At 30.8% G+C, this 24,820-nt stretch overlaps 2 protein-coding genes across 2 annotated transcripts; both read right to left on the bottom strand.

Moving 5' to 3' along the window:
- Positions 1-545: 545 nt before the first annotated feature.
- Positions 546-3,005, bottom strand: LOC111916000 (uncharacterized). Its single transcript, XM_023911632.3, has 6 exons — positions 2,787-3,005; positions 2,112-2,172; positions 1,875-2,010; positions 1,480-1,786; positions 1,271-1,399; positions 546-1,188 (listed from the first exon to the last, which is right to left on the bottom strand). The coding sequence occupies exons 1-6, from the start codon at positions 2,887-2,889 to the stop codon at positions 746-748; spliced, it is 1,179 nt and encodes a 392-aa protein (XP_023767400.1). The 5' UTR covers positions 2,890-3,005; the 3' UTR covers positions 546-745.
- A 9,026-nt stretch (positions 3,006-12,031) lies between these two features.
- On the bottom strand, positions 12,032-14,973 carry LOC111916001 (plant intracellular Ras-group-related LRR protein 4). Its single transcript, XM_023911633.3, has 6 exons — positions 14,816-14,973; positions 14,414-14,558; positions 13,703-14,316; positions 12,711-13,624; positions 12,471-12,638; positions 12,032-12,253 (listed from the first exon to the last, which is right to left on the bottom strand). Exons 3-5 carry the CDS (start codon positions 14,307-14,309, stop codon positions 12,504-12,506), a joined length of 1,656 nt encoding a protein of 551 aa, XP_023767401.1. The 5' UTR covers positions 14,310-14,316; positions 14,414-14,558; positions 14,816-14,973; the 3' UTR covers positions 12,032-12,253; positions 12,471-12,503.
- Between the last annotated feature and the right edge of the window lie 9,847 nt (positions 14,974-24,820).

Raw genomic sequence — 24,820 nt, 5'->3', positions numbered from 1 at the left:
TATGTATATGTTTCTTAATGCATGCATACCTTGTCTAATAAACACTTGAGTAAATTATACGAATAATCCCTATGGTTTGGAGTAATTTACGTGTTTGGTCCCTAACTTATTTTTTTAACTCGGAAGGTCCCTACTGTTTGTTTTTGTTACACGCTTGGTCCCTACAATTTGTTTTTGTTACGCGTTTGGTCCATGTCTTACCTTAAAATACTATTATTTAAATAGGAAAAAATAATGGGTTGTGTAAGGTAAGGTGAGAGGGTAGAGTTGGAGGTTTGTTTATTTAAATAAATTAAAAAATCAAGGGCAAAAATAGTATTTTTAGGTAAGACAGGGACCAAGCACGTAACAAAAGCAAATAGTAGGGACTTTCCGAGTTAAAAAAATAAGTTAGGGACCAAACGTGAAAATTACCCTAAAGCATAGGGACCATTCATGTAATTTACTCTAAACACTTTTATACAAATAAAAACAGCAGCTTCCAGCTACCACATATAAGTTATTTTGACCAAACATACTGATAATCACTTCAAAACACAAACACATCCAAACACCCAATAAATAACAAACAAAAGTAGATATACAATTTGTGTACAACATCAAGTACCACTTTTTTCCTTCAACACAACTTACCAATAATTCTTTCTAGAGACAAAATCACTTGAATCTAAACACAACATAAATGATAAACCAAATGAAAAAACCACATCTTTCTTTATATCATTAACATTTAACAATATTCATATCACTCATCTATTTCTCCTTCATCACCACTACTATCTCCAAACATTGAAGCCATTTTCATGGCCAAATTTGCAGCCATTTCTCTTCTCTGAAAATCAGGCATCAACCTCAAACTGTCACGCATGTTTCCAATCTCAGACATCAACTGCTCCATATTCTCAACTTCAAACACCTTTCCACCATCATCAACATCATCATCATCATCATCATCATCATTATCATTACCTTCATTTGCTTTTTCATTATCGATTTCTTCTTGCAATTTGGATGTTGATGGCTGCATATCTACCTTGACTTCTCTTTCATTGTTGATAATAACTGATTCTGTGGTATCTTTAGTTGCAGAAACCCATGATACATCTGAATCATCCCATTGTTCTTCTATAGATCCAGCTGATAAGATTTCATATTCGAATTCATAGTTGGGTTCTTCATCTGATGAATCTGGAATCAAAGAATGGGAAGAAAAAAAATGTTAACTTTTTGAATTTTTTGATGTCTCTATTAATAAAGTTTGAATGCAAACCTTCTTGTTGAGGTAATGAAGGTTGACTTATAGTTTGACCGGATTTCAAGATCATTCCAGGCCACATATGAGCAGATAAAGCCCCAAGAAGTCTCTCAACACCTTGTGAATCACCATCAACCGACAAACCTGAAATAAATTGGAAAATAATCAAAACCCTAAAATAAAAAATACATTTTTTACCTAATTAAAATTTTATAGGAACTTACATTTGTCAAACTGAGGATTTGATGCACAAGCTTCAATGTATTCAATGTTATGTTCCAAACACCATTCCATACAAGATTTCTTAATCTCTAATGATGATGATGATGATGATTCATCTTCCAATAAGCTACTTCCTTCAGTTTCTTCAATACCATATTCTGATGACTGATTAAGTACATGTCTTCTGTATTCAATATGAGCAGAATGGCCTACAACAAGATCTGCTTTGTTCCCAATGCATAACAAGATGTCAAATTTCCCAATATCATTGCGTGAAACCCATTTTTTAAGTTCTGAAAATGATGATTGCTGCATGAAATTGGTGTGAAGGAATCAATTTTTATATCATGATTATGATTGAAAGATTAATGTATTGAGAGAAGGAGTGAAGGCTAACATTATTTAAGTCAAAAACCATCACTAAGGCAGTTATTTGATCAAACATTGGCACCCCTGTGATTGAAAATTCATTAAATAAATGAGCCATCCACATTGAGACATCGGCTGTGTAATATTTTGTGTTGATTGTCCACCTGAAAGTTAACATAAACATAAACAATTTTATGAAAAAAAATATATATAAACATCACAGAATCCACCATAATGCCTTGAATGAATTGTGTTACCTACTTACCCATAAGCAAGAACCTCTGAAGATGAGTCTGAGTCATCTTCAAAGTCTACAGAGAGTAATCCTGCAGCATGCAAGTAGATATTTTAGTTAGAAATGGCACTTAAAAACAAAGGAAATCACCCATCGTTATATGTGTAAAGAAATGTCTCAATAGAAAGAATCTGGAGGCAAAAAACTAAAACGTCTATTTCAATTTGGAAATTGAAAAGTACTAGATCTAGTTTTCAGTATCAAGAGGGGATACTAAGTAGGGGAAAGATGATTAATCAGCAAGAAGGATTCTAATCATAAGAAATCATGTGCATTTTTTATCCAAATATGCAGTTTTGGATCAGGAATGTAAAGTGAGAAATCACAAAGCTGAGAGTTTAAAACTCCAAGGAGGTAGGGTAGGTTTTTATAAACCTTTACGCAACTAAAATTCATTTAATTCGTTAAAACTAGGAGCAAATAAATCAACTTGAAAGCTTAACCTAAGTCACTAGGAACTAAATTCAACCCTAATAATCTCCGATGTAGCTTGAAATAACACTAATTAAACAAACAAATAAGCGATATGAATTGTAGAAGTGACTTCTCATTGCGATCGGAAGATTAACATAGAAATGGTGTACATTAAGTGACAAATCAATTATAGCAGTTAAAGAAGAAAACATGAGGGATAAGAGTGGTTACGAGAGAGAATGGTCCGTTTGCCGACGCCGGAGGAACCGATAACGAGTACACCAGGTCGCTTGGCCAGCGAAACTTTGTCCACAACAACTGCAGTCGCATCCATCTTTCTCCAAGATCCGCAACTCAAATTCAGTATCGGAATGTTGTGCAATGATTTTTTCAGCTTTCACGAAGTGGTGTTTCTATATTCAAAGGGGCTTTTATTTTTACTTTTATTTTTTAGGGGCAAGTATAGAAGATTTTGGAGACAAAGTGAGAAAAAAACATGAAAATAATCGAAAAGACACAAGTATTATTTTTTAGAGTTGAGTTTAAAGTATTTTTTTTTTTTTTGAATGGTAAAGATTATAAAAGTCAGAGGACAGCTAGAGCAAATACAAGAGTCTAAACAACAAAAACTAAAAGACTCTAATAAAGAAACAAGAAAAGACACTAAAGGTCGATCAAATTTGAAAGCACCAAAAACAACAACCGAATACGGAAAAGCACGAAAAACAGCAACCAACTTTGGGGGAACACCTAGTTTCCTTCCACCTCAGCTAACAACAACATAACAATCGATCATATGTAGCATCGATATACAAGATGGCATACACATTCCACAATCTCGCAACCACCATGACGCCGCGAGATGGTGTGCATAGTCATTGTGGCTTGTCACCATAGCAACGAAGCCCCGTTGTGAAAGATATTTTGAATGATCTTATATGAACCACATCTTGACTCACATGATATGGACCCTTATGTATATAAAACCATTGTTTTAAACTTTATTGCATGGGATTGACTTTACTTAGGCTATCTGGTATGGATACGCGTGAAGACATAGCCACCTCATGAAAACTCCCCTCCACCAACACCATTACAGCCCAAAGGGGGTGTTTTCACGCGTACAGAAAGGATATACAAAGACGAAGAGAGAAGAAGAAGAAGAAGAAGAAGAAGAAGAAGAAGAAGAAGAAGAAGAAGAAGAAGAAGAAGAAGAAGGGAGAAACATCCGTTAAGACCCGTGAAGCAACCTAATCAACAAGACAACTACGGAAGAATAGGATGGTGTTCATGCGTGAATTGGCCCTTCCATGTCAGATTTCATGCGTGTAATCATATCCATACCAGAAGGTCTCTATGATTGGTTAAGTAGGACCCTTGTTGTATTTGTCGTAATCAAAAGTTATGCCTTTTCAAATGTAATGTTCAAAGTAATTGATCTCAAACACTTATGGTATGAGTAAATTGAGGTTTTTCATTGTTTGATTTACTTGAGTTATTTACACATTATAATGTTACTTGAGTACTTGTATTATCAATAGTTAAACAACTTTACATAAGAGTTTTTATTTATATTGTTTTCTTTTTGTTGGCAAATGGCCATGTTACCATGTTTTCAATCAAGATTCATCATGTAGGAACAAAGGATGTCTTGACATAAACTAAGGCCCCATTTGATACGTATATTTTCAGGTCCAAACAGGTCTTTCTGGTTGAATGGACCGAAAAGACTATTTGATTTGCACAAAAAAAAGGGTCTTTCCCGGTAAGATATGCCTTCCCAGAAAACCCCAAAATCATATCTTTCTGGCTGAATGGGCTGGAAAGACAATTATACACCAAACCTCGCCGCTTTCTTTCTTTATTGGATTATTAATTTTTTTAAATAACTTTTTTAAAATTTATTTTTTATTGAATTATTACTTTTTTTCATCATTCAACACAGTCAATCAGATGTACAATCAAACAACATGGTTTCTTTCCTATTCAGAAAACTTTTCCAAACAACACTTTATCAGATAGCACTTTCCTAGACAGAAACTATCAAACGAGACGTAAATAAGGTCACCACCAAATGGCAGTGAACATAAGATTTACTATAGAATAATGAGTAACTTTTTCCATTACATACTTTTTATTTAATTTTAAAAACTAATTAGCATAACTAATAAAAGAGAAAGGGACAAAATTAGCTAATTCACTTAAGTTTTTTTCAAGATTTACATTAAAAAAATAGGTATTTTTCACAAATAGCCAACAATTTTGTAGTCTTCACCTGCGAAATAACAATTTGGCCTGTAAATTTGTCAAAATGACGTCATTTTTTTGATGTTTTTTTTAGGTTTGACTTGTGAAAATGCAAAAAATAAATAAATAAATAAAATATTTTTTGATAGGAATTTTTCAAGACCATTTTCATAGTAATAATAAAAAATATTGAAGTTTGACTGCGAAATTACTGTTCGCATGCAAAAAATCTCTTTTCTTTTGTTAGTAATCTTGAAAGACTACTTTCACAAAACCAAAAAAAAAATTTATATTGTTAAAATAAAATGTTATACTGAAAGATATTTTACCCAAAAATATATATATGATTTAAAATGAAAAAAAAAATTGTCTTCATTACTCAGGCCCATCCCATTTTTGATGTTTTTTTTAGGTTTGACTTGTGAAAATGCAAAAAATAAATAAATAAATAAAATATTTTTTGATAGGAATTTTTCAAGACCATTTTCATAGTAATAATAAAAAATATTGAATTTTGACTGCGAAATTACTGTTCGCATGCAAAAAATCTCTTTTCTTTTGTTAGTAATCTTGAAAGACTACTTTCACAAAACCAAAATATATATATATATATATATATATATATATATATATATATATATATATATATATTGTTAAAATAAAATGTTATACTGAAAGATATTTTACCCAAAAATATATATATATATATATATATATATATATATATATATATATATATATATATATATATATATATATATATATATATATATATATATGATTTAAAATGAAAAAAAAAAAATTGTCTTCATTACTCAGGCCCATCCCATTTAACAACCCATATATCCATCTTGCAGCCCATGAACAATTTTGCACGAAATTTATGAACTATTTCTTTGAGCCTAAATTTTTGAAAAAAAAAACTTATGAAAATTAACCAAATATGTATTTTTCTCATAATAAACTTCAACAAAGGAAGACGAATACAACAATTCTAATACGAATCACTTGCTAATTACATTAACATTAGACAGAGAAATTAAATATTCTCATCCTTTTTGTTTCTACTATCCTTCTATCTACTTTAGATGTTGATAAGTGTCATTAAATTTAATTTAAATTTGATTGAGATCTTAAATGTATACACTTGTCATCATCTTAAAATAGGTATGAAGAAAAATATAAACAAAAGTTAGAAGGATATTTAATTTCTCACAAAGAGAAATTAGGAGGATATTTAATTTCTCTATTAGACAAAATGTTCTAGTTATAAATATAAAGGGCCGGCCTTGCAAGGTGTGCCTATGAACAGGATCCATTAAAATCTGTGGGGCCCATTAAAATTGTCGGCCAACTTTATTTTAATCTTTTGCAGTGTGTATTATTTTTTTGGCCCAAATCATATTAGGTTAGGAATATATCAGCCGTCAGGTGAGAATAATCAGAATCGACACAAGATGATGAGCGAGAATCATAATTTTTTCGAGAGAGATAAACATCGTTTTGGTTCCTACATTCTCGTGGATTACTGATGGCTAGTGAGTCGTCTAGACTCCATGGCAACAACGGTCTCTTTGCTTCCTTCTCCATAAGCTTTGACTTCTCACTTCTTATTTCTTACCCACTTCTTCATCAATACCCAAAAATTAATGAATCACAAACAAATCGGGAAGCCTTATTACTTCAAAATCCAAAAATTAGAACTTCACAAGAAAATTGACGTTTATTTCAAAAATCAATAAACCATAATTCAAAATTCATAAGGTATGTTTATTCCTCATAATTTCTTTATAAGAAGTAAATAAAGTTTTTTCTTTCATTCTTTCTCAAATTCCGAAACTTTGAGGTTTCGAAAATCAAGGTCAATCAAAATTTAATAAGAAAGCAATTCTCTTGAGGTGTCGAAAATATGAAGGTTTATTCATAATTTTTTACCAAAACCTTTTTATTAGAAGCAAATCAGAGTATTTCTTTTCTTAGAATGTAATATAAGATTTTTTTATTATCAAAAGTAAATCAAAGTATTTCTTTTATGAGAATGTAATATAACTTCACTTCAAATTTCTGATTTCTTTAACATTCTAATTTAGGAGAAAGTAATAATGACATAATGTCGAGTACATAGGTGTTATACTTTACTACTTAAGTTTCAGAATCTAGAACCAATAAGAAAATCTACAAATTGTTTGCAACGGTTAAAAGCAACATTTTGGATAACGTTATTTATGAAGGTGTTATTGAAAAAGTTTGTGTCAACAGATATTAGAATTATTTTGTATGATAAAATTAATTTATGTATTTTGCAAATTGTTTTGCTTAAAATTTTCAATCTTTCAAGGTTTAGGGTCTATATTTTGTTAAATTGCACAGGGTCTCCGAAATCTCGAGGTTGGCCCTGTGAATATATATTAGAGTCAGATGTTCGTCAATAATTTGAGTAGTTGATTATGTTATTCCTAATCGCATTCATTGAAAACAATTTGAATTTACCATCTAAAATTCTATCTTGTTAATTTCACACAAAAAATAGGGAATAACACATTTATCATTTCAACTTTCTAAAATTCTCATGTTCTTCACATGCAAATCATGAAATAACTATCAAATAAAATTCAAAACACAAAGAAACATATGAATAACATGTAAACAAAGGAGCCATCAGAAATCTGAATAGCTTTTTGAAGATAAAACTTTTTCTTTCATTTGCACACCTTTTTTCAATTTCATGTTTCAACTATGCTATAAAAGTCTCTGCAGGCATTTGTAACTCATCATACTATTTCTTCTTGTTTCCCTAATATGAATATTCCTGGAGTAGATAGGTTTGAAGAGTTATCAGAAAGGTTAGGAGATACTATAAAATCTTTGGCAGATAAACCCTCAGTGGGGCTTTTTTATATTCAACAACACACTCACAAGGCAACACCAAACATTATCAATCTCAGAAACAACATTGTGTGTAAATCTCATGAAATAAGGGTACACACACAAGATTCAAAGGATTCAATCACAATGGTGAGATCAATGAAGCAATATGGATTCCCAATTGTCGATGATATGATTAAAGACATCACAAAATCTTTAGCTATCATGTCAGTAAGAAACCAAAAATGAATTTTAATTAGCAGCTAATCAGTATCATGATTTCAAACAGGAAGAACCATGTATACATAGATCCTTCATAGAGATTTTTGTAATAAATTATATAACCATGTGTGGGGATCCTTTAATTATAAAGATTATGTAAAGAGAAAGTTGACAACCCAACAATTATAATGAATCGTTCCAGTTATAGAAGGGTAGGAAGCTATGAATAAGGAATTATGGGTCTTGGAATTAAATAAAATGGTAGATTATTCTACTTCTGGTTGTTTGAAAGGATCTCGAGATCAAACAAAAGGTTGATAGATCAATTGAATGTTACAAAGTTATAAGGTTAGTTGCCAAATGTTTCAATTAAAAAGAAGGTGTTAATTTTCTTGATATATTCACCAATTACCAAACTTTTTACTCTCAAATTTTTGTTACCACTATTATCACCAATTTCTTGGCCTTTATTACTATCAGATGCAAATAACACATTTCTGAAGGGAAACCTTGATGAAGTAGTGTATATGAAATTACCAAAGGCGATATGATTTTCAAGGGAATGGTTCTTCAAATGTCCCAATGGTATGCAAAATACAAAAATCTCTATCTGGATTATGTTAACATTAAGGCAATATTACGCAAAGTGTCCATCTTTCTTAATTTCAACAGGTTTTACTTAATCAAAGGTAAATTATTTTTTATTTCACAAATGACAAGGACCTTATGTCACTTTTCTTGTGTATGTGGATGACATAGTCCTTATCGAAGCTTCTTTAAATGATATTAACGATGTTAAGTCACATTTGAGTAATGAAATCAAGTGTAAAAATTTAGGTACATTAAATCATTTTTAGGTCTTGAAAATGCTCACTCAAAGGATGGTTCTTCATTTATCAACATCAATATACATTCATTATAGGTTCTTGAAGATATCGGGATGTTAGTTGCTAAACTTGTTCAGTATCATAGGGATCCTAAATACATCCGATATTTGAAGGTGAACTTTTGGATGATAAACCTTAGTTTAATTGATTGATAGGATGATTAATGTGTCTCCCCTTTAAGAGCCCTAATGTAACTTATGGTGTTCGTCACCTTAGCCAATATGTTACAAATCTTCTTTTTCTCCCTTTATGATAGGAGGCCTAGCGGTTGATGTGTTGAATTCCATAAAGGATGTTCACGGTCCGAACCTTGCATACCCACATATTGCTAGTTCTCTATGATTACTAGAAGGTGTGGTTTATCCTTTTTACAAATCCTTGTATTCATTACATGAATGATATCAATTATTTGTTATGGTTTTAAAATTTAATCCAAAAACAAGGCTTATTATAATCCCTCGGACCACCATACAATCTTTAAGGCTTAAATCATTTAGTGATTCTGATTGGGTTGGTTGCCCTAATACACGTCGCTTAAATCATACAGGTTAAATCATTTAGGGTGCGTTTAGTTGCGGAAAATTGACCTGGAAAAAATTTCTAAGAAAAATAAGAATTTTGAAAACGCGTTTAGTTTGTCTATTTTTCTAAAATTTTCACGGAAAATGAAATTTTTCGTTTTCTAAAATTACAAAGAAGTTGGAAATTTTTGGAAAACCAATACTTATTGTTTTCCGCATTTTTATAATTCCAATTTTTTTCTAAAATATAAACACACACTCACTCTCACCTCTACCTACCCCCATTTTAACACCTCCAACCCACCACACCCATACCCACCCACTCCTAAGCCCACCCCCACAAACACACACACACACACACAAAAAAGCACACACCTACCCCAACCCCCACCCATACCCCCCATACACACACACACACACACACCTATAAACACGGACACAAAGCCACCCTACCCCCACAAACACCCCCACACACACACACACATAAACAGACACCCACCCCAACCCCAACCCCCCCCCCCCCCCACACACACACACACACATAAATACACACCCCCCCCCACACACACACACACACATAAATACACACCCCCACACACACACCCTTACACACAAACACACACCTACACCCACCCCACCCCTATAAACACACACACACACACACTACTATCACAATCACCGACCTACCATCACCATCACCACCACCACTACCCCATCACCACCGCCACCGCAATCACCACCACCACCACTACATGTCATCACCACCGCCGCCACAACCACCACCACCGTTGCCATCATCGACACCAACACTGCCCCCCATCGCTGCCCCCATCCCCATCTTACCATCGTTACCGTTTTCTAAAATTGAAAACCAATATAAATATATACATCTAAACGCGTTTTCTAATTTTTTTAAACTGAAAATGAAAAATGAATAAGTTTTAACTAAACGTGTTTTATAAATTTTCCAATGAAAACTGAAAACGAAAATTGTTTTTCCATAACTAAACACAACGTTAGTGATTCTAATCGAGCTGGTTGCCCTGATATACATCCCTAAGTGGGTTTTATGTTTTTTTTCTTAGGTAATCATTAATTTATCGGAAGTCAAATAGACAATCAATTGTATCTCGTTCATAACTTGAATATCATGCAATTGTCATTGTAACCACTCCACTCCAGTGGTTTGGTTACAACATTTACAAACTCATCATGATCCCACTCTCATATATAATACTTATGTCATTCAACCAACTTTGAATCCGAAATTTCATGAACAAACAAAACATATGGAACTTGATTGTCAATGGAACTTGATTGTCAGTTTATACATGGTAAAATTGTTGATCGTACCACTAAGATGATGCCAATCCATCACCAATTTCAACTTCGTAACACTTCTACTAAATTGCTGCCTCGTAATGTTTCCAATTATATCCAAAATAGCTCTTTAAAACAATTTTTTCGGGTCATTTTGAGGGTGCGTATTACTACTATATTTGCGTATATTAATAGTTAAGTCGGTTTGTGGTTGTTATACAAGTTAGTTGCTGGTTAGTTTAATATCTTCTGAATTTTGCATACTTTTATATCATTTGGGATTAAAAATTGATCTTCCAAAGAGTCATCGATTTGGATTTGGTGTTTCTTATAAGGAAGTCATCTCCCGGCTTCTATGAATTATAAGGGGGACAAATTCCCTTTCACTTATCTTGGAGTACTGCATATAGGTTCAAATATGTTGAAAATTGTAAACTGGAAAATCATTATTAACCACTTTTCTAATAAAAATGGTTATTTGGAAGTTAAAATCTCTGTCTACGTATATAACGCTTGGTATTTTGTCATCTGTTATATATAAAAGGATTGTAAGTCTTGGGCACAAAGGTGAAAGGGTTATTTTGCTCAAGTTTGATTCTCTGTTGTACAATTGGTTAAAACTTAAAAGGATCTTGGAATTGTATGAAACGGAGATCGCATCCTATGATTTAATTATAGATGAAATAATAATTTTTAAGTACATTTTTTAATATTTAATAATATACACACCAATATACGACAAACACAATGTTGTTCCAATTATCACAGCAACCGAACAATTTAATGACTTGCAACGGTTATACAACTTTTGTGATGGAATAGACAAGAGCCAACCCCATCGTGATCAACACATGACCCCAACAAAAATTAAGAGCATCAAATATCTTATGTCCCCTAAACAACTAAAAAAAACTCATTTTTAGACGTATAACTAGGTCGTTTTTTATTAGCATATGTTTTCCCTTTTACATAAACAAAAACCTTTACAAAATTATCTTGGACTATCTAGTCTAACATTTAAAATATAATGTGATGCAACTACAAGTTGCTATTGAGATTTATTGATGATTTTTTACAATGTAATTGTTATTACAATGTTTTTTTCCCAAGTATTAAACTTTTTATTTATCTTGATGAGTTTTTACAATAATTGTTAACACAACAATGTTCTGATGTTCACAAAAACCGAACAATTTATTGACTTGCAACGGTTATTATACCTTCTTCCCAATACACTTCTCATGATGGGATAGACACGTGGCCCCAACAAAAGTTAAGAGTAACAAAATTTCCATGTCCCCTAAAACATTTTTTTTTTTTTAACATTTATTGCAACTTATAATTTCATTTATGCAAATGGAAACCAAAAGTAACAAGTACTCATCAACAATAGTAACAAACAAGCAAAAGAAACTAAATAAATACATTTTTTTTACAGATTTATACGTTAAAAATTTATACAGTGACTCATTGATGACGTGATTTTTCACAATAAATAACAAGATATAATAGAGTATTAAATTAAAATTAAAATTAAAGTATATCTGTATAAAAGGAATGAAAAGATACATACTTGAAGATTAGACCCATCAAGAACTTATTAGGTTTTTTCCAGCCCATGACAGCTCAGCATCTCCTATATTTAGATAAAAGCAACTAACATGTGAGAATTTAGAATCCCTTCAATCAATATATATAAATATAACAATCTTTTTCATCAAAAATTTCTTCTTTTTATCTCATAGTAATCTTTTTAACTTTAATGATGTTTGTCTGGATAAAACGTTGTATACATAAGGTTTGTTGTTTTTCTAAACAGTCTTAATAAAACAAAATGACCATTTTACCCTTACATGAAAACTTTTCCAAGGTGGCAAATTCGATGTTCATCTAGCCAAAGTGATCCTTTTGCGTTTATTCGACATTGAAAAAAAGAATTGAGTCCAAGATTTCTTCTTTTTGATTGGTTGAATCTTCTCTTCCACCTTCTCATGGAGTTCATTCAAGTACAAGATAACAGCCTGAACACCAACAAGTATATACATAAATTACCAAATTACCCCTTTTGATTACACAAAATAATATTCATTTACCTGAGCGCCTTTATCAAGAACATCTTTTGGTGGAACTTCTAAAGGATTCCCTTCAGTTTTCAAGATTCTTAACTTTGATAACATCCTAAAAGAATCTGGAAAGATTCTGATTTGATTGTTGCTCATATCCAACTCTTCCAAATTCTCAAGGTTACCAATTGACCTTGGTAAAGATCTTAAGTCAGCAAAGTTATTGCTGATGTTGATTTTCACAAGGGTAGTAGCAAAACATAAGCTTTCAGGAACTGATTCAAGTTCATTGAAACTTACATTAAGCTCTTTTAAACTTATCAGTGATGAAATTGTAGTTGGTAATCTTCCAATGTTATTGTATCGAACAGAAAGGATTTCTAATGACTCGAGTTTTCCTACAGCTTCGGGTAAAGCTTTAAGCTTGTTGTAGTCTGCAAGAAGCTCTTTCAGTGATACACATTGACCAATAACATGTGGGATTTCTTCAATTTCATTGGTTTCAATGTTTAGTTTTTGGAGATTGATAAGAGAACCGATTGATTCGGGAAGAATTGATAAGTTGTTTGAGCTTAAATCAAGTTCTTGGAGATGGATCAATTTGGTTAATGTAAGAGGAAGAGATGTTAACTGGTTTGCATGAAGATCGAGATGGATTAAACTAAGAAGATCTCCTAAAGATTCTGGGAGTTGGATGAGTTTGTTGGAATGTATATCTAGTTTTGTTAATGATGAAAGGGATGATATGGAAGATGGGAGAGAAACTAGACGATTTTCTGATAGATCGAGTGTGATTAAAGTGGAGATCTTCCCTATTGAATCGGGAAGCCATTCGATTTGATCTGTTAATTTGTTGCAGAGATTGAGATCTTTAGTTCCTTTCTTTGAAGAAACTTCGATTAGACTAGCAAGCTTCATGAGATTCAATTTTGCTCCATTTTGGCCTATGATGAATGAAACCATGATTTCAGTCAAACTTCAATGATTACATACCAGAAAGATCTTCAAAGAGAAAAACTCACCTGAAGTAGTTGCAGGTTTTAGAGTGGAATCCACAATCTGGGGCCTGAACACGTCGTTTGATTGAAGCCCGGTTCTTATCACATCTCCATTGAAGATTGGCTTGGATTTTGTCACGTAGCTATCATCTCTTGTCAACAACTCAGAAGTTTTGATTGAAATCGGTTTCGGAGGCAGAGTCACCGTGTGTGGTGAAGCGTTGCTAAAATTTGAAGTGGAGAAGGAAGAGAAAGAATTGCTCGAAGTTGATGCGACTGATTGTGTGCTATTGTCACAACAACTGGAAGCTCTTTGAATCATTTCATCGAACAGTTGGTGGTAATTTTCGAGATCCAGTAATTTAATCGCTTCCTTCTTTTGTTCTTCACTCTGGAAACGGACTAAATTCTTCTGCATCTCAACCAAAATGGTGAATAATTCTTCAGCAACTTCTTTTCGCTTCTTTTGCCTAACTATGGCATCGAACTTCGCTTGTTCTTCGGCCTCCAAGTTTCGGATGAGTATTTTCGCACCTTCAACATCATCAATTCCCGGTCGTGGAGGAAGAGACCTATGAATTCTCATTATCTCTTCCAGAACTTCATCTACTGATTTAGCTGCCGATTCCATATCCAATCTATACAAAAATCACAATTACTATTAACATCCAAAGTGTATATGCAAATATCAATAACGAAATGAAGAAGCAATTACACAAATCCAACAAAATGTACCAAATTTTTGATGTAGAACTTCACAGAAGCGTTGTTAAAGTTGATTTTCTCGTCTGGTAACAAAAGGAATCACGTAAACAAACTGAAACCGCCGTCGGCTAGCTTCTAGAACCATTGGCGTTGACAAATTTCCATTTTGCTTCCACTAAACAAACAAATACATTATAATTATAATGTCTGTAATAATTGCATTCAAATCTGATTACTTGAAGACAACACAATCATGAAAATCAAGCAGCTCGCCGCCCACAGATCCCGAATATTTAATTCACTTTACTTAAAATTTGGACAGACAAATTAACGAATCATTTATACTGGAATTTTGATGATTCGTATGCAGATTCAAATCTAATAAGAAATGGAAACAAAGCATGAATGATAGGGGAGTTAAGTTGAATTGACCTTGGAATCTTCTTCACTGGAATAAGATGAAGATCGGGAAATAAAGAATGAAAATGGATTTATTTAAATTCGTGGAATGGAGGGGCGGCGGCTACTGTGTGTTAAGGTGATTGTGTGTGAGCTACAGACATATAGACCACACTCCCGGCTATTTCGTATAACAATCCCCTTTTTAAATCTCTAACTTCTTTCTATTTATATTTTTGGTATAAAAAAATATAAACTTTTTAAATACAATTTTATTTTACAATAAAATTACTCCAAAATTAAAGTAACATTATTTATTTATAATATGAATAAAGTTCAGGTTTCATTTGCCATATTTGTTCTTTTCAAGTTTAAATTTATATATCATTTGTATTGTTTGATATATATATTTTCATTATAGCTAGTAATGGTTTTGTCGGATCCAGTTAAATTCAAATTGTTTGATACTATAATTCGAAGCATTTGATTTTGTCTTATAGTCTTTGATATCTTTTATAGTTTTAATAAAATTGATAAAAGGTTAAATCTGACTTAACAAACTTTAATTCAATTAATAACTATCAAATAACCTTAATTTATCTAATTTATTTTTACATTTGAGTTTATATATTTTAAATTTATTTAATTATATTGTCATATGCGAAATATGATAAATGTTTCAAATATACTGAAAATGTTTATATTTTTTAATAGTTCATAACATAACACAATGACATTCAATAAAAAATAATGACATACACATAATTAATTTGAATTATTTTTATAAAAAATAAATTGATTATATTTAATAATACAAACATTAAATTTATTATAATAAATGATTTTAGATAAATTCATAAAAAAAACTAGTAAATTGAAACAATATTTATGAAAATCTTAAAAATAATATGTTTGAAATATTTTTTATATAAAAAAAATAATATATAATATAATATGATTAGAATCGAACATTAACATTACTTTTAACTATAAAAATAAAATAATATTGGATATGATTTGAAACATGGTTTACTAAAACAAACAAAATTCAATTTAGAAAATATTCTTTAAAATTATATAAGAGATGGTAAACTCTACACACAATGGTCCAATATCCACACAAAATCACAATTTTCAGAGATAATAGTAAAGAATAAATCTTGAATTTAATAATATGACCATTCACAGTAGAGTATAAAATCTTCATTTTAAGAAATTTACCATCTCTTGAAATCTTATTACACTAGGTGTGAGACCCATGTATTACATGAGTTTATTTAAAAAAAATTAAATATAAAATTTTAACAATTTGAAAACTTTAAATTTATAAGAAAAATAAGAAATTTTTTGAATTATTAAAATTAATGAGACTTTAATGCATTAGATACATTACATATATAAACCATTTTCTAATAAATACCTTACATATATATTACCTTATATATTAAATGTGGATTTTAATTTAATAAAATCAAAAATACAATAAAATGACAAGTGGAAAATAGAAAATTTTAAAATTTCTAGAAAATGCCATGTGTCCAAATGAATGAGAAGAGGACATGTGGCAAAGTCATTTTCATTTATTAGGGTAGATAGGCTTTAGAGGATTAAACAACACACTAAATAAGTTGGTAAAAAAATAAAGATAATTGATTACACTAATCATTATAAATTAATTAATTTACAAAAATACATCCTTGTTTCGGAATTGGAAAATACCATTTTTTTTTTCTGAAATGTCTATTTATAATGGTTCTGAAGTTAGTGACTTGTTGATGAAATGTAGTGTAAAGATATTTTAGAATTTAACATCATTGTTGACATTGTACATTTCATATTGACATTAATGCAGCGATAAGTTTTTGTACATCATTTCTTGGTCCATTTTGTGAGATTATTTTTGAAACTAGTTGAATGTCCGCACGTTGTGCAGAAACACCTATATAGTTGAAATCTTTACAAATATATGATTTTTTTTAATATAACAATAACGTTGTTGTTAAATTTGATATAATAATTCATATACTAAATTGATATAATATATTGATTATTTTGAATTATATGATAATATATACATCTATTATAACTGCATAATCTCAATCATTTGAATGACTTATACCCGCGAGTTACACATGAATAAAATTAAATATAATCTATGATTTAATGTTATTTATATTTTTTTGTTATTGTTAGTTAATTTTTTAAAATTTATTTGCTTAATGTTTTAAGTTTTATCATTATAATTATTTAAAACATCAAACATTGTTTTTGATTTTAAAGGTAACAATATAATCATTTATATAGAGTTATTTTAACCATTGTTATTGTAAGTTATTTTAAGATACTTCTTTGAAAATCTTTTACGATTATAAAAATATATTTAGGAAATATTTTAGTTAAATTGAGATTACAATTTCGTTTTTGCATTTATGACTACCATTTATCACTTTTAACTGTTTACAAAATATTCTTTGGTTTTTTAAGTGGACCTGAAATTTATATTTAAGTTGACATTGTAATGTTATATCTAAAATAACAATTTAAGTATTTTGTCTAAACTGTTCAAAAATTGTAGCTTTAAACTCATAATGATTTACATACAACAACATATTAAATCTAATAAATTAAGTATAGTATGTTAAAAGTTAGAGACATAACTTTATAAGTAGAAGTAAAGATATTATTTTAAAATTGAAATTTAGCATATTTATGATTACAGTTTAGGTTTGATATTTATTTAACCTTATTAACCAATGTATAATCATTATCATAAAGACACTACGATTAATGATTTTTAACTATTTTACAAAATATTATTTGGGTTGTTTAAGTTAAACCAAAATTATATTTAAGTTGACCCTATAATGTTATATTCAAATTAATAATTTAAGTATTTTATATAAATTGTTCCAAAATTGTATCTTTAAAATGATAATGATTTACATCTAACAATATATTAAAACTAATAAATTAAATATAATATGTTAAAAGTTAAAAAACATAACTTTATAAGTAGAAGTAAAGATATTATTTTAATATTGAAATTTAGTTTATATATGATTACACTTTAGGTTTGATATTTATTAAACCTTATTAACCAACTTATAATTATTATTAGAAAGAAATTGAAAAGTCATAGGAGTTTCAAATGAATGTGGTGAAAGGAAAAATACATGGGAGTTTCAAATGAATGTGGTGAAAGGAAAAATGCTTCATTTATAATATAGTATGATATGATATGATGATATGATGATATGATATGATTGTTAGAGAAGTTTCACATCTAAAATTCTATTGGTAAACATTAGTATACTTTAAAAAAAATTATTTTTTAAAGAACACTCGCACAACTCTTGTATGTACTAGTGGGGTAAAGGTCATCTAACCATTTAGTGTTACCTTTGAGTTGTCGGGGTGTTTTTGCGATTTCTACAACTAAGTTATATGCCGATTACACAAGTTTTTCGAATTGGATGATTTGATAGGAAATCTTTTGTGATAAAGGTCATCTAAGCCAATAATTATGAGGCATGGATGAGATCAAACATGTCTAATTAAATTTGTTATTAGCAATGCCATAAATCTAGGAATTATATAGTAAAATATAATTGATAATGGATATCTATCGGGTTGGATTCAAATGAATGAGATAAAAATCACTTAACCATTTATTTGTTTTGCAACTTGGATCCTATACTTTGATAATTAATGTTTTTGGAAACTAAAAGGGTATAATTTATTAAAGATTAAATAAAATACTAAATGAATTTTTATTAAAATTTTGTAGATATAAATAATCCACTCTTATAACCATGAATCGTCATTTTTGTTAAATTCCTTAATAACATTCAATAGATACAACTTCAATGAATGAATTCATGTCTTGAGAAACAATCTCGTGAGAGATGTGAAATTGTATACACTTAAAGGTTCCAGTCCTAAACAATCTGCTCTAAGCAATAAACATGAACATGATACCTAGTAAATGCATCATTGTGATGCTCAAGATGTTTCTAACATCATACTAGAAATAGTTATTCCTGACTTCCAAGAAGTCTTGGATAATTTATATGTGTATATATATATATATATATATATATATATATATATATATATATATATATATGATATAACAGGTTAAGCAATATTCCAATAAATACAATGATATTTGTTTTAAACTAGTTCAAACAATGGAATGATGCAATGTTGAAAAGATTCATTTTGTGTGATCTAAGAAGCTCATGTTTATCGACTGAACACTTTTAAGCCCAAGAAATCCAAGAAGACCCACATACATGGATTTTGTTTCTTTTGTGGAGAAATTAGACACTGGAAGAGGAACTGCTCCTCTTATTTGAAAATAAAGTCTGGGAGTGACTAATACTTCAGGTATCTACTATATAGAACTTATAATTTTCATATAACACTCAACTACTTGGTACTTAAATGTTAATCTAATATTTGCAAATGGCTTGTAGATATTTATAGAATAGTAACCAGTTGAGCACAACCAAGGTGGAACTACACTCTCTAAGTTTAGCTTATTATTTATGCTTAGAACATAAATTACTTGTAATATAAAACAATTTTTGTTTTAGAACAATATATGTTTTAATTTAGCTTGTCTAAATATATATGTCTCAGATATTTTATTTAAATGTTTGATTATTTACTTGATCGTTTTTCATAACGATAATATTTATATTCTGAAAGGATTAACTTCTATTTATGATACTAGATCACTTAATAGAATTATAAAGTAAATATCAATATTTTATAAATAACAAGTTATATATGCAAAAGTACTTTTGACTTAAACTTTTTTTAAATCAAACTTATCTATGACATTGTTATCTTTATTATATAAATGACATTCACATAGTCCAACTTCAAGAAAGGGATTTTTGAAGGCTCATCGTACTCCTCGTACGCCCTGCGTACACGACATGATCACATTTCTCCATTAAGTACTTTATCACTTAAGATATTTTGTTTAGAGCTCAGATCTAGACTCAAAACATCGACTTAAGTCATAAAGTTTCCACCTTTACGACTTTCAATGGATAGAAAAGGTCCAAAAGCCAAAATTCTAACTTATTAATCCATCAAGACATCATACCTCTTGCATTGAAGGGATAGACGGACCAAGATCACATTTTTATGGTTCTTAATAGCTTCATAATGGATAAACTTTCCAACTTTATCCATTAGAATGGTACTAACAAACAAGATCTAGTCTTTAAGTCTCAAAGGAACGAAAAGTGCATCTTTTTCAACCTAATTTGTTAAGTCTAAGTCTCTAACTTTCAGATTTGGATCGATATGATGTTTAGATGGATAAAGTTTCCAACTTTATTCGTAACAAGGTCACAAACTTTCAAGATCTAAACTTATGCACTAAAGTGAACAAAAGCTCATAACACCCAAAACTTGCTAGATCTAACAAATGCATCATCAAGATTCAAACTTTATACCTCCAGAAGAAAGATCAAGGTGAACAAGGTCTAGATCTACAAGCTCCCATGAAACCAACACTTCTCCAATGCGATCCTTCTTCTCCAAGATGCACCAAGAACACTCCAAAGCACTTTAAAACATCTTCTTTTTGCTCACAAGGATCAAACTAGGGTTAGGGTTTCAAGGGAGGAGTTTGAAGGGGTGGAGGCTGAGAATGGAATGAGTTTGGGGAAGTTACGAAGCTTAAATAGGGCTCAAACCATGAAAATAGGTTTTGGGTTCTGAACTCTTAAGCCCATCATACTATGGATGCCTAGTACGCCCAGCGTACACGGCTAACCCAAAATCATTCTAAATTTAAATGATCATAACTTTTTCATTCCAACTCCGTTCTCGACGTTCTTTATATCCACGAAAAGGTGTTGAAGAGCCCTACAATATTATATAAATATCTTGGACTAAAAACTTCTTGAACAAAAATCCATATTTCATGCAAGAATCTGGCCTATAACTTTTCCTTTTCTACTCTTCGGCCTAAAACACAATTCAAGGGTAAAATCTCTTAACTATCATTACCTCCTTCCACAAGGACTAAACTTTGCCTCTTTAAGGCCCAAAGCCTTACACAATAGACTTTCGGCCCACAGATCAGAAATGGCAGGAAACATGATGTTACACTGTAAGCCAAAGCTTAGTGAGTTCCTCTAAAGTACCACACACAACCAAAAAAATATAGATATTGCATGATGCAATGTTGGTTCCACAACATCCCGTTGGATTACCCTAGCCCACATGGATTCCCACTCTGGGCCATAATCTACCGATTGGATTGCCACTAGCCTACAATCTCCCGATTGGATTTCCCAGGTTTGTTGGCCGACAACACAAAGCAGTATAGCCTCAACCCACCCACACTATATGGACATATGTAATAGATAAACATAAAACTAGAAAGTATAGGTAATGATGCAGATCTACCAATCTATCATATAATCATTATAGCATCACCCTATACTAGGATTCATAATCTAGTGGGTTAGCATTGGTGCCTTCGACCCTCGAGTACAGTGAGGAGAAACCACTTGAAACGAAGAACCCATAACACTGCAACACACTTCCATTATGTACTGATTTCTCCCACGAGATCTCTATCACCAAATCATGGAATAAACTTAATCGACAACCCAAATCCTTCAAGTTTGATCTAAAGTCAAACTGGTCAAAAATTCAATGGTGAACACTCAACAAAAGTCAACAAACAACCTCCCCTCAAGATGTAACCCTCTATGGCTCATGTCGTGAGCCACTAAGGGACAAAATAATTGAGGGTCATGATCCTCATGATGTGACAGGCATAGCGACACATCGTGAGATCAGTTTGAATGACATTTCGATCTATAAACCTCTTAATCCATTAAGCCACTAATCCATCCTTTCAAGGAGGCTTCCTAACACCCCAATGATCATAAAAATCAGTGTTTTAAGGTATTTCGTGTCCAATACAATAATTGAGCTCAAACTAGGGCATTCATGAAGAAAAAAGAGATAAAATCTAAAGCATGAACTTACACATCATCCAAAATTCAGATCCATTACATATAATCAGCAAGGGACCCTAAGGACCCATAAAGTTGCTAACTTTATGGAGTCTCAACACTCTAACTCTTATGGTGATGGATAAACATGCATAAAACCTTAGATTTAGCAATAAGTAATCAAAAAGCTTAAATCTTGGTTACTCACAATGGTCCAAAGGTGTTGCTAGAGGTTACAAATGGAACTTCCAAGTTGAATTTATGCTCCTATGGTGTTCTGTTCTTCTTCTTCTTCAAGCCACCAAAACTACACCAAAAGCTCAAGAATCATAAGGAAAGGCTAGGGTTAAGGTTTTTATGTGCTTAGGGATGAAGGAGGTTGTTAAGGAGCCCAAGAATGAATTTTATGGGGTTTAAATATGAAGGAAACCCTAAAAGGTCATGGGATTGGGATGCAACGCATCTCATGTCGTGAGCTTAGTTTAAATCAAAATTTCTCATTGATCACTCCTCACGTCGTGACCTTTCCATGGTCACGTCATGACACATGGTTTCTCATAGAAACCATGTTTTTGACTCCTCGAATCCCTAAATCAATCTGTTTTGGAAACCGAGTGTTACAATTTTCTCATACTCATGTCATTGACTATGGTCCTTATCATACTCATGACATTAACTATGATAAAACCTTTTCACAAGTAGCTATGATTAGATCAACAAGGATATTATTTACTATAACTTCATATTCTTAATATGAGATATAGCAAATAGATTTCAAGAAGGACTATTTTTCTTAATAGATATCTATTAGAATATATCTATATAGCTTAGCCTGGAAGTTTTCTTAATCCATGTTATCCTAAAAAAATGTGTAATGCTTAAGATCCACATGTGGATGTAAAGCAAACATCTCAAGGTTGGAATAGTCATTTTAATATGAAGATACAAGGTATGCTTTTATACCATAATGAAAGGAACATGTGTGTTTAGTAAGAACTAGTGGGAGGATAGTGATATTCCTAATCATGTATGAATGAGACATACTTAATCATTTGAAATAACATGTCGACTATGTATGGTTGTCTCACCTTGAATCAGAAAGTATTTCTAAAATGAAAGACTTAGGAATAACAAGATACATTCTTGGAATGTAAAATCTATATCTTGAAAAAGGTCAAGATACAAGATTCCTTTGGAGGATTCTTGGCATTGTCACATGACACCATTTTTGTGTCTGTCTCAAAAGGACCTAGCACATAAGCTTGAGCTAGATGAAATGATTTATATTATATTTTCTTGGAAAATGAATCAATAATTTATTTCATTTCATGAGATACAAATTGAATACATGGGTAAGTCGCTAGATGACTATAAGAACATTCTAAGAGTACTTAAGAAGAATTAAGAGAGTGTTCACAGGATAATTAGTTAGGAAGAATATCTTTATGTAAAGAGCTACATAAGATGCTAACTTCAAAACATATATATATATATATATATATATATATATATATATATATATATATATATATATGAAATATAATTGTATTATGAATTCATTATGGAATGAAGAGTAATTTTTGTAGGAATGAGGTCCAAGCAAAACATAATTACACAATCTACCAAATAAGAATACACCACTACTTTAGAAGTTAAAATCAAATATGATTGGATGAATAATTTCATTGAAAAATTATGTTGATTTCTGCCACTCAAGGATCACATATAAATCTTTGTGACTTCGAGAGTATACTTAATCAAGCTAAGAGACTCTATGTCACAAAAGAACACCAATCATATTCTTTAAGATATTTAACTATACCTAGAGTATAGTCAACTATAGAGATGATAGTATTCACATAATTAACAAAAATTAAATTTAGTCGGACCCATTAACAAAGTTCTTTTTTAAGCTAAGTATGAATGGTCACAATTCAGCTGTAAGACTTTATTATTCTAGAAATAGGATTTGGATTTGGATTTAGTATTTGGATATTGGAACATTTTAATAACAACTATTATATAATTATTTGATATACTGGGATATGATCATCACATTAATACTTGTGTTTTATATTAACATGTGTAATCTATGAATAATCTTATTATTCTAAAATTTCATAGTCGGTTATAATTATGGGAACAATTATGAAGCATGACTAATGTGATTTGGATTGGTTGACTCTCACTAGATGAAAGTAGGCAAGTGGTTGTAACCAAGTTTCATAGGTACTTGTCACAAAACTAGGGTTAAACGGACCAACATCAAGATCATCTCATATATTACATTTATGAGTGATAATTGATTAAAGATACTATCTTTGTATCCTTAACACCTAAGATACATAGTCGGACTTAAGTGTGGGGAGTATCGTTCTTTGATATGGTAAAATGTTGATCCTTATCCGGACAGTTATAAAAGCCATTTTCAGGTATGGTGTGAACTATTCAAGAGGCTTATGTAGTCAAGATGGGATTTGTTCCTCTTATGTGTTAAGAGTTAGACAGTTAACATGCGTTACCAAAAGTTGAACTCGAAATGAGATTGATTGTAATCCAAGTCTGATGTTCAACATGATGTTTATAAAAAAGGGATAACTGATAAACTTACCTTAATACATCAATTGAAGCTTGGAGCTTTAGGAAATTAGATGTTGATGAATGACATTTTTATTCATGTGTTATTGGGGGCAGTGAAATGTTGCTAGATGTTCACCACTGTCTATATCAATCTATGATGAGTCTTGTGCGTGTGGGAGAATGAAATATCTTGTATGCCTAAGAGTTCTTATAGAATGATATTGATAATAACATATGATCCTATAGGATCACACCTTATAGCAAGTTACCATAAATTGATTATTTATTAGTATAATTTGATTATTAATAAATATATCAACACTTGTATTTAATTGGAAAATTATTATTTTACGAAAATAATGTAATTGGGAAAGTTTATTTATGGAAATAACATTTATTAGGGAAATGAAAACTTATGAAATATATCATAAAGTATGATTATTTATAAGTTATATTTATACCATAA

Source organism: Lactuca sativa, chromosome 2, assembly GCF_002870075.4.
Source record: "Lactuca sativa cultivar Salinas chromosome 2, Lsat_Salinas_v11, whole genome shotgun sequence".
Classification (NCBI taxonomy): domain Eukaryota; kingdom Viridiplantae; phylum Streptophyta; class Magnoliopsida; order Asterales; family Asteraceae; genus Lactuca; species Lactuca sativa.
The sequence above is the reverse complement of the archived record's forward strand: the minus strand, read 5'-3'. Positions and strand labels throughout refer to the sequence as shown.

Excerpts from the sequence above, each read along its gene's own strand:
- LOC111916000 (XM_023911632.3), bottom strand. The coding sequence starts at position 2,889 with ATGGATGCGACTGCAGTTGTTGTGGACAAAGTTTCGCTGGCCAAGCGA. Across the intron at positions 1,787-1,874 it reads TGGTTTTTGACTTAAATAAT|CAATCATCATTTTCAGAACT; the intron begins GTTAGCCTTCAC and ends AATTTCATGCAG. Across the intron at positions 1,400-1,479 it reads AAATCCTCAGTTTGACAAAT|GTTTGTCGGTTGATGGTGAT; the intron begins GTAAGTTCCTAT and ends AATTTATTTCAG.
- LOC111916001 (XM_023911633.3), bottom strand. The coding sequence starts at position 14,309 with ATGGAATCGGCAGCTAAATCAGTAGATGAAGTTCTGGAAGAGATAATG. Across the intron at positions 13,625-13,702 it reads AAAACCTGCAACTACTTCAG|GCCAAAATGGAGCAAAATTG; the intron begins GTGAGTTTTTCT and ends CATTCATCATAG. Across the intron at positions 12,639-12,710 it reads TTCTTGATAAAGGCGCTCAG|GCTGTTATCTTGTACTTGAA; the intron begins GTAAATGAATAT and ends GTTGGTGTTCAG.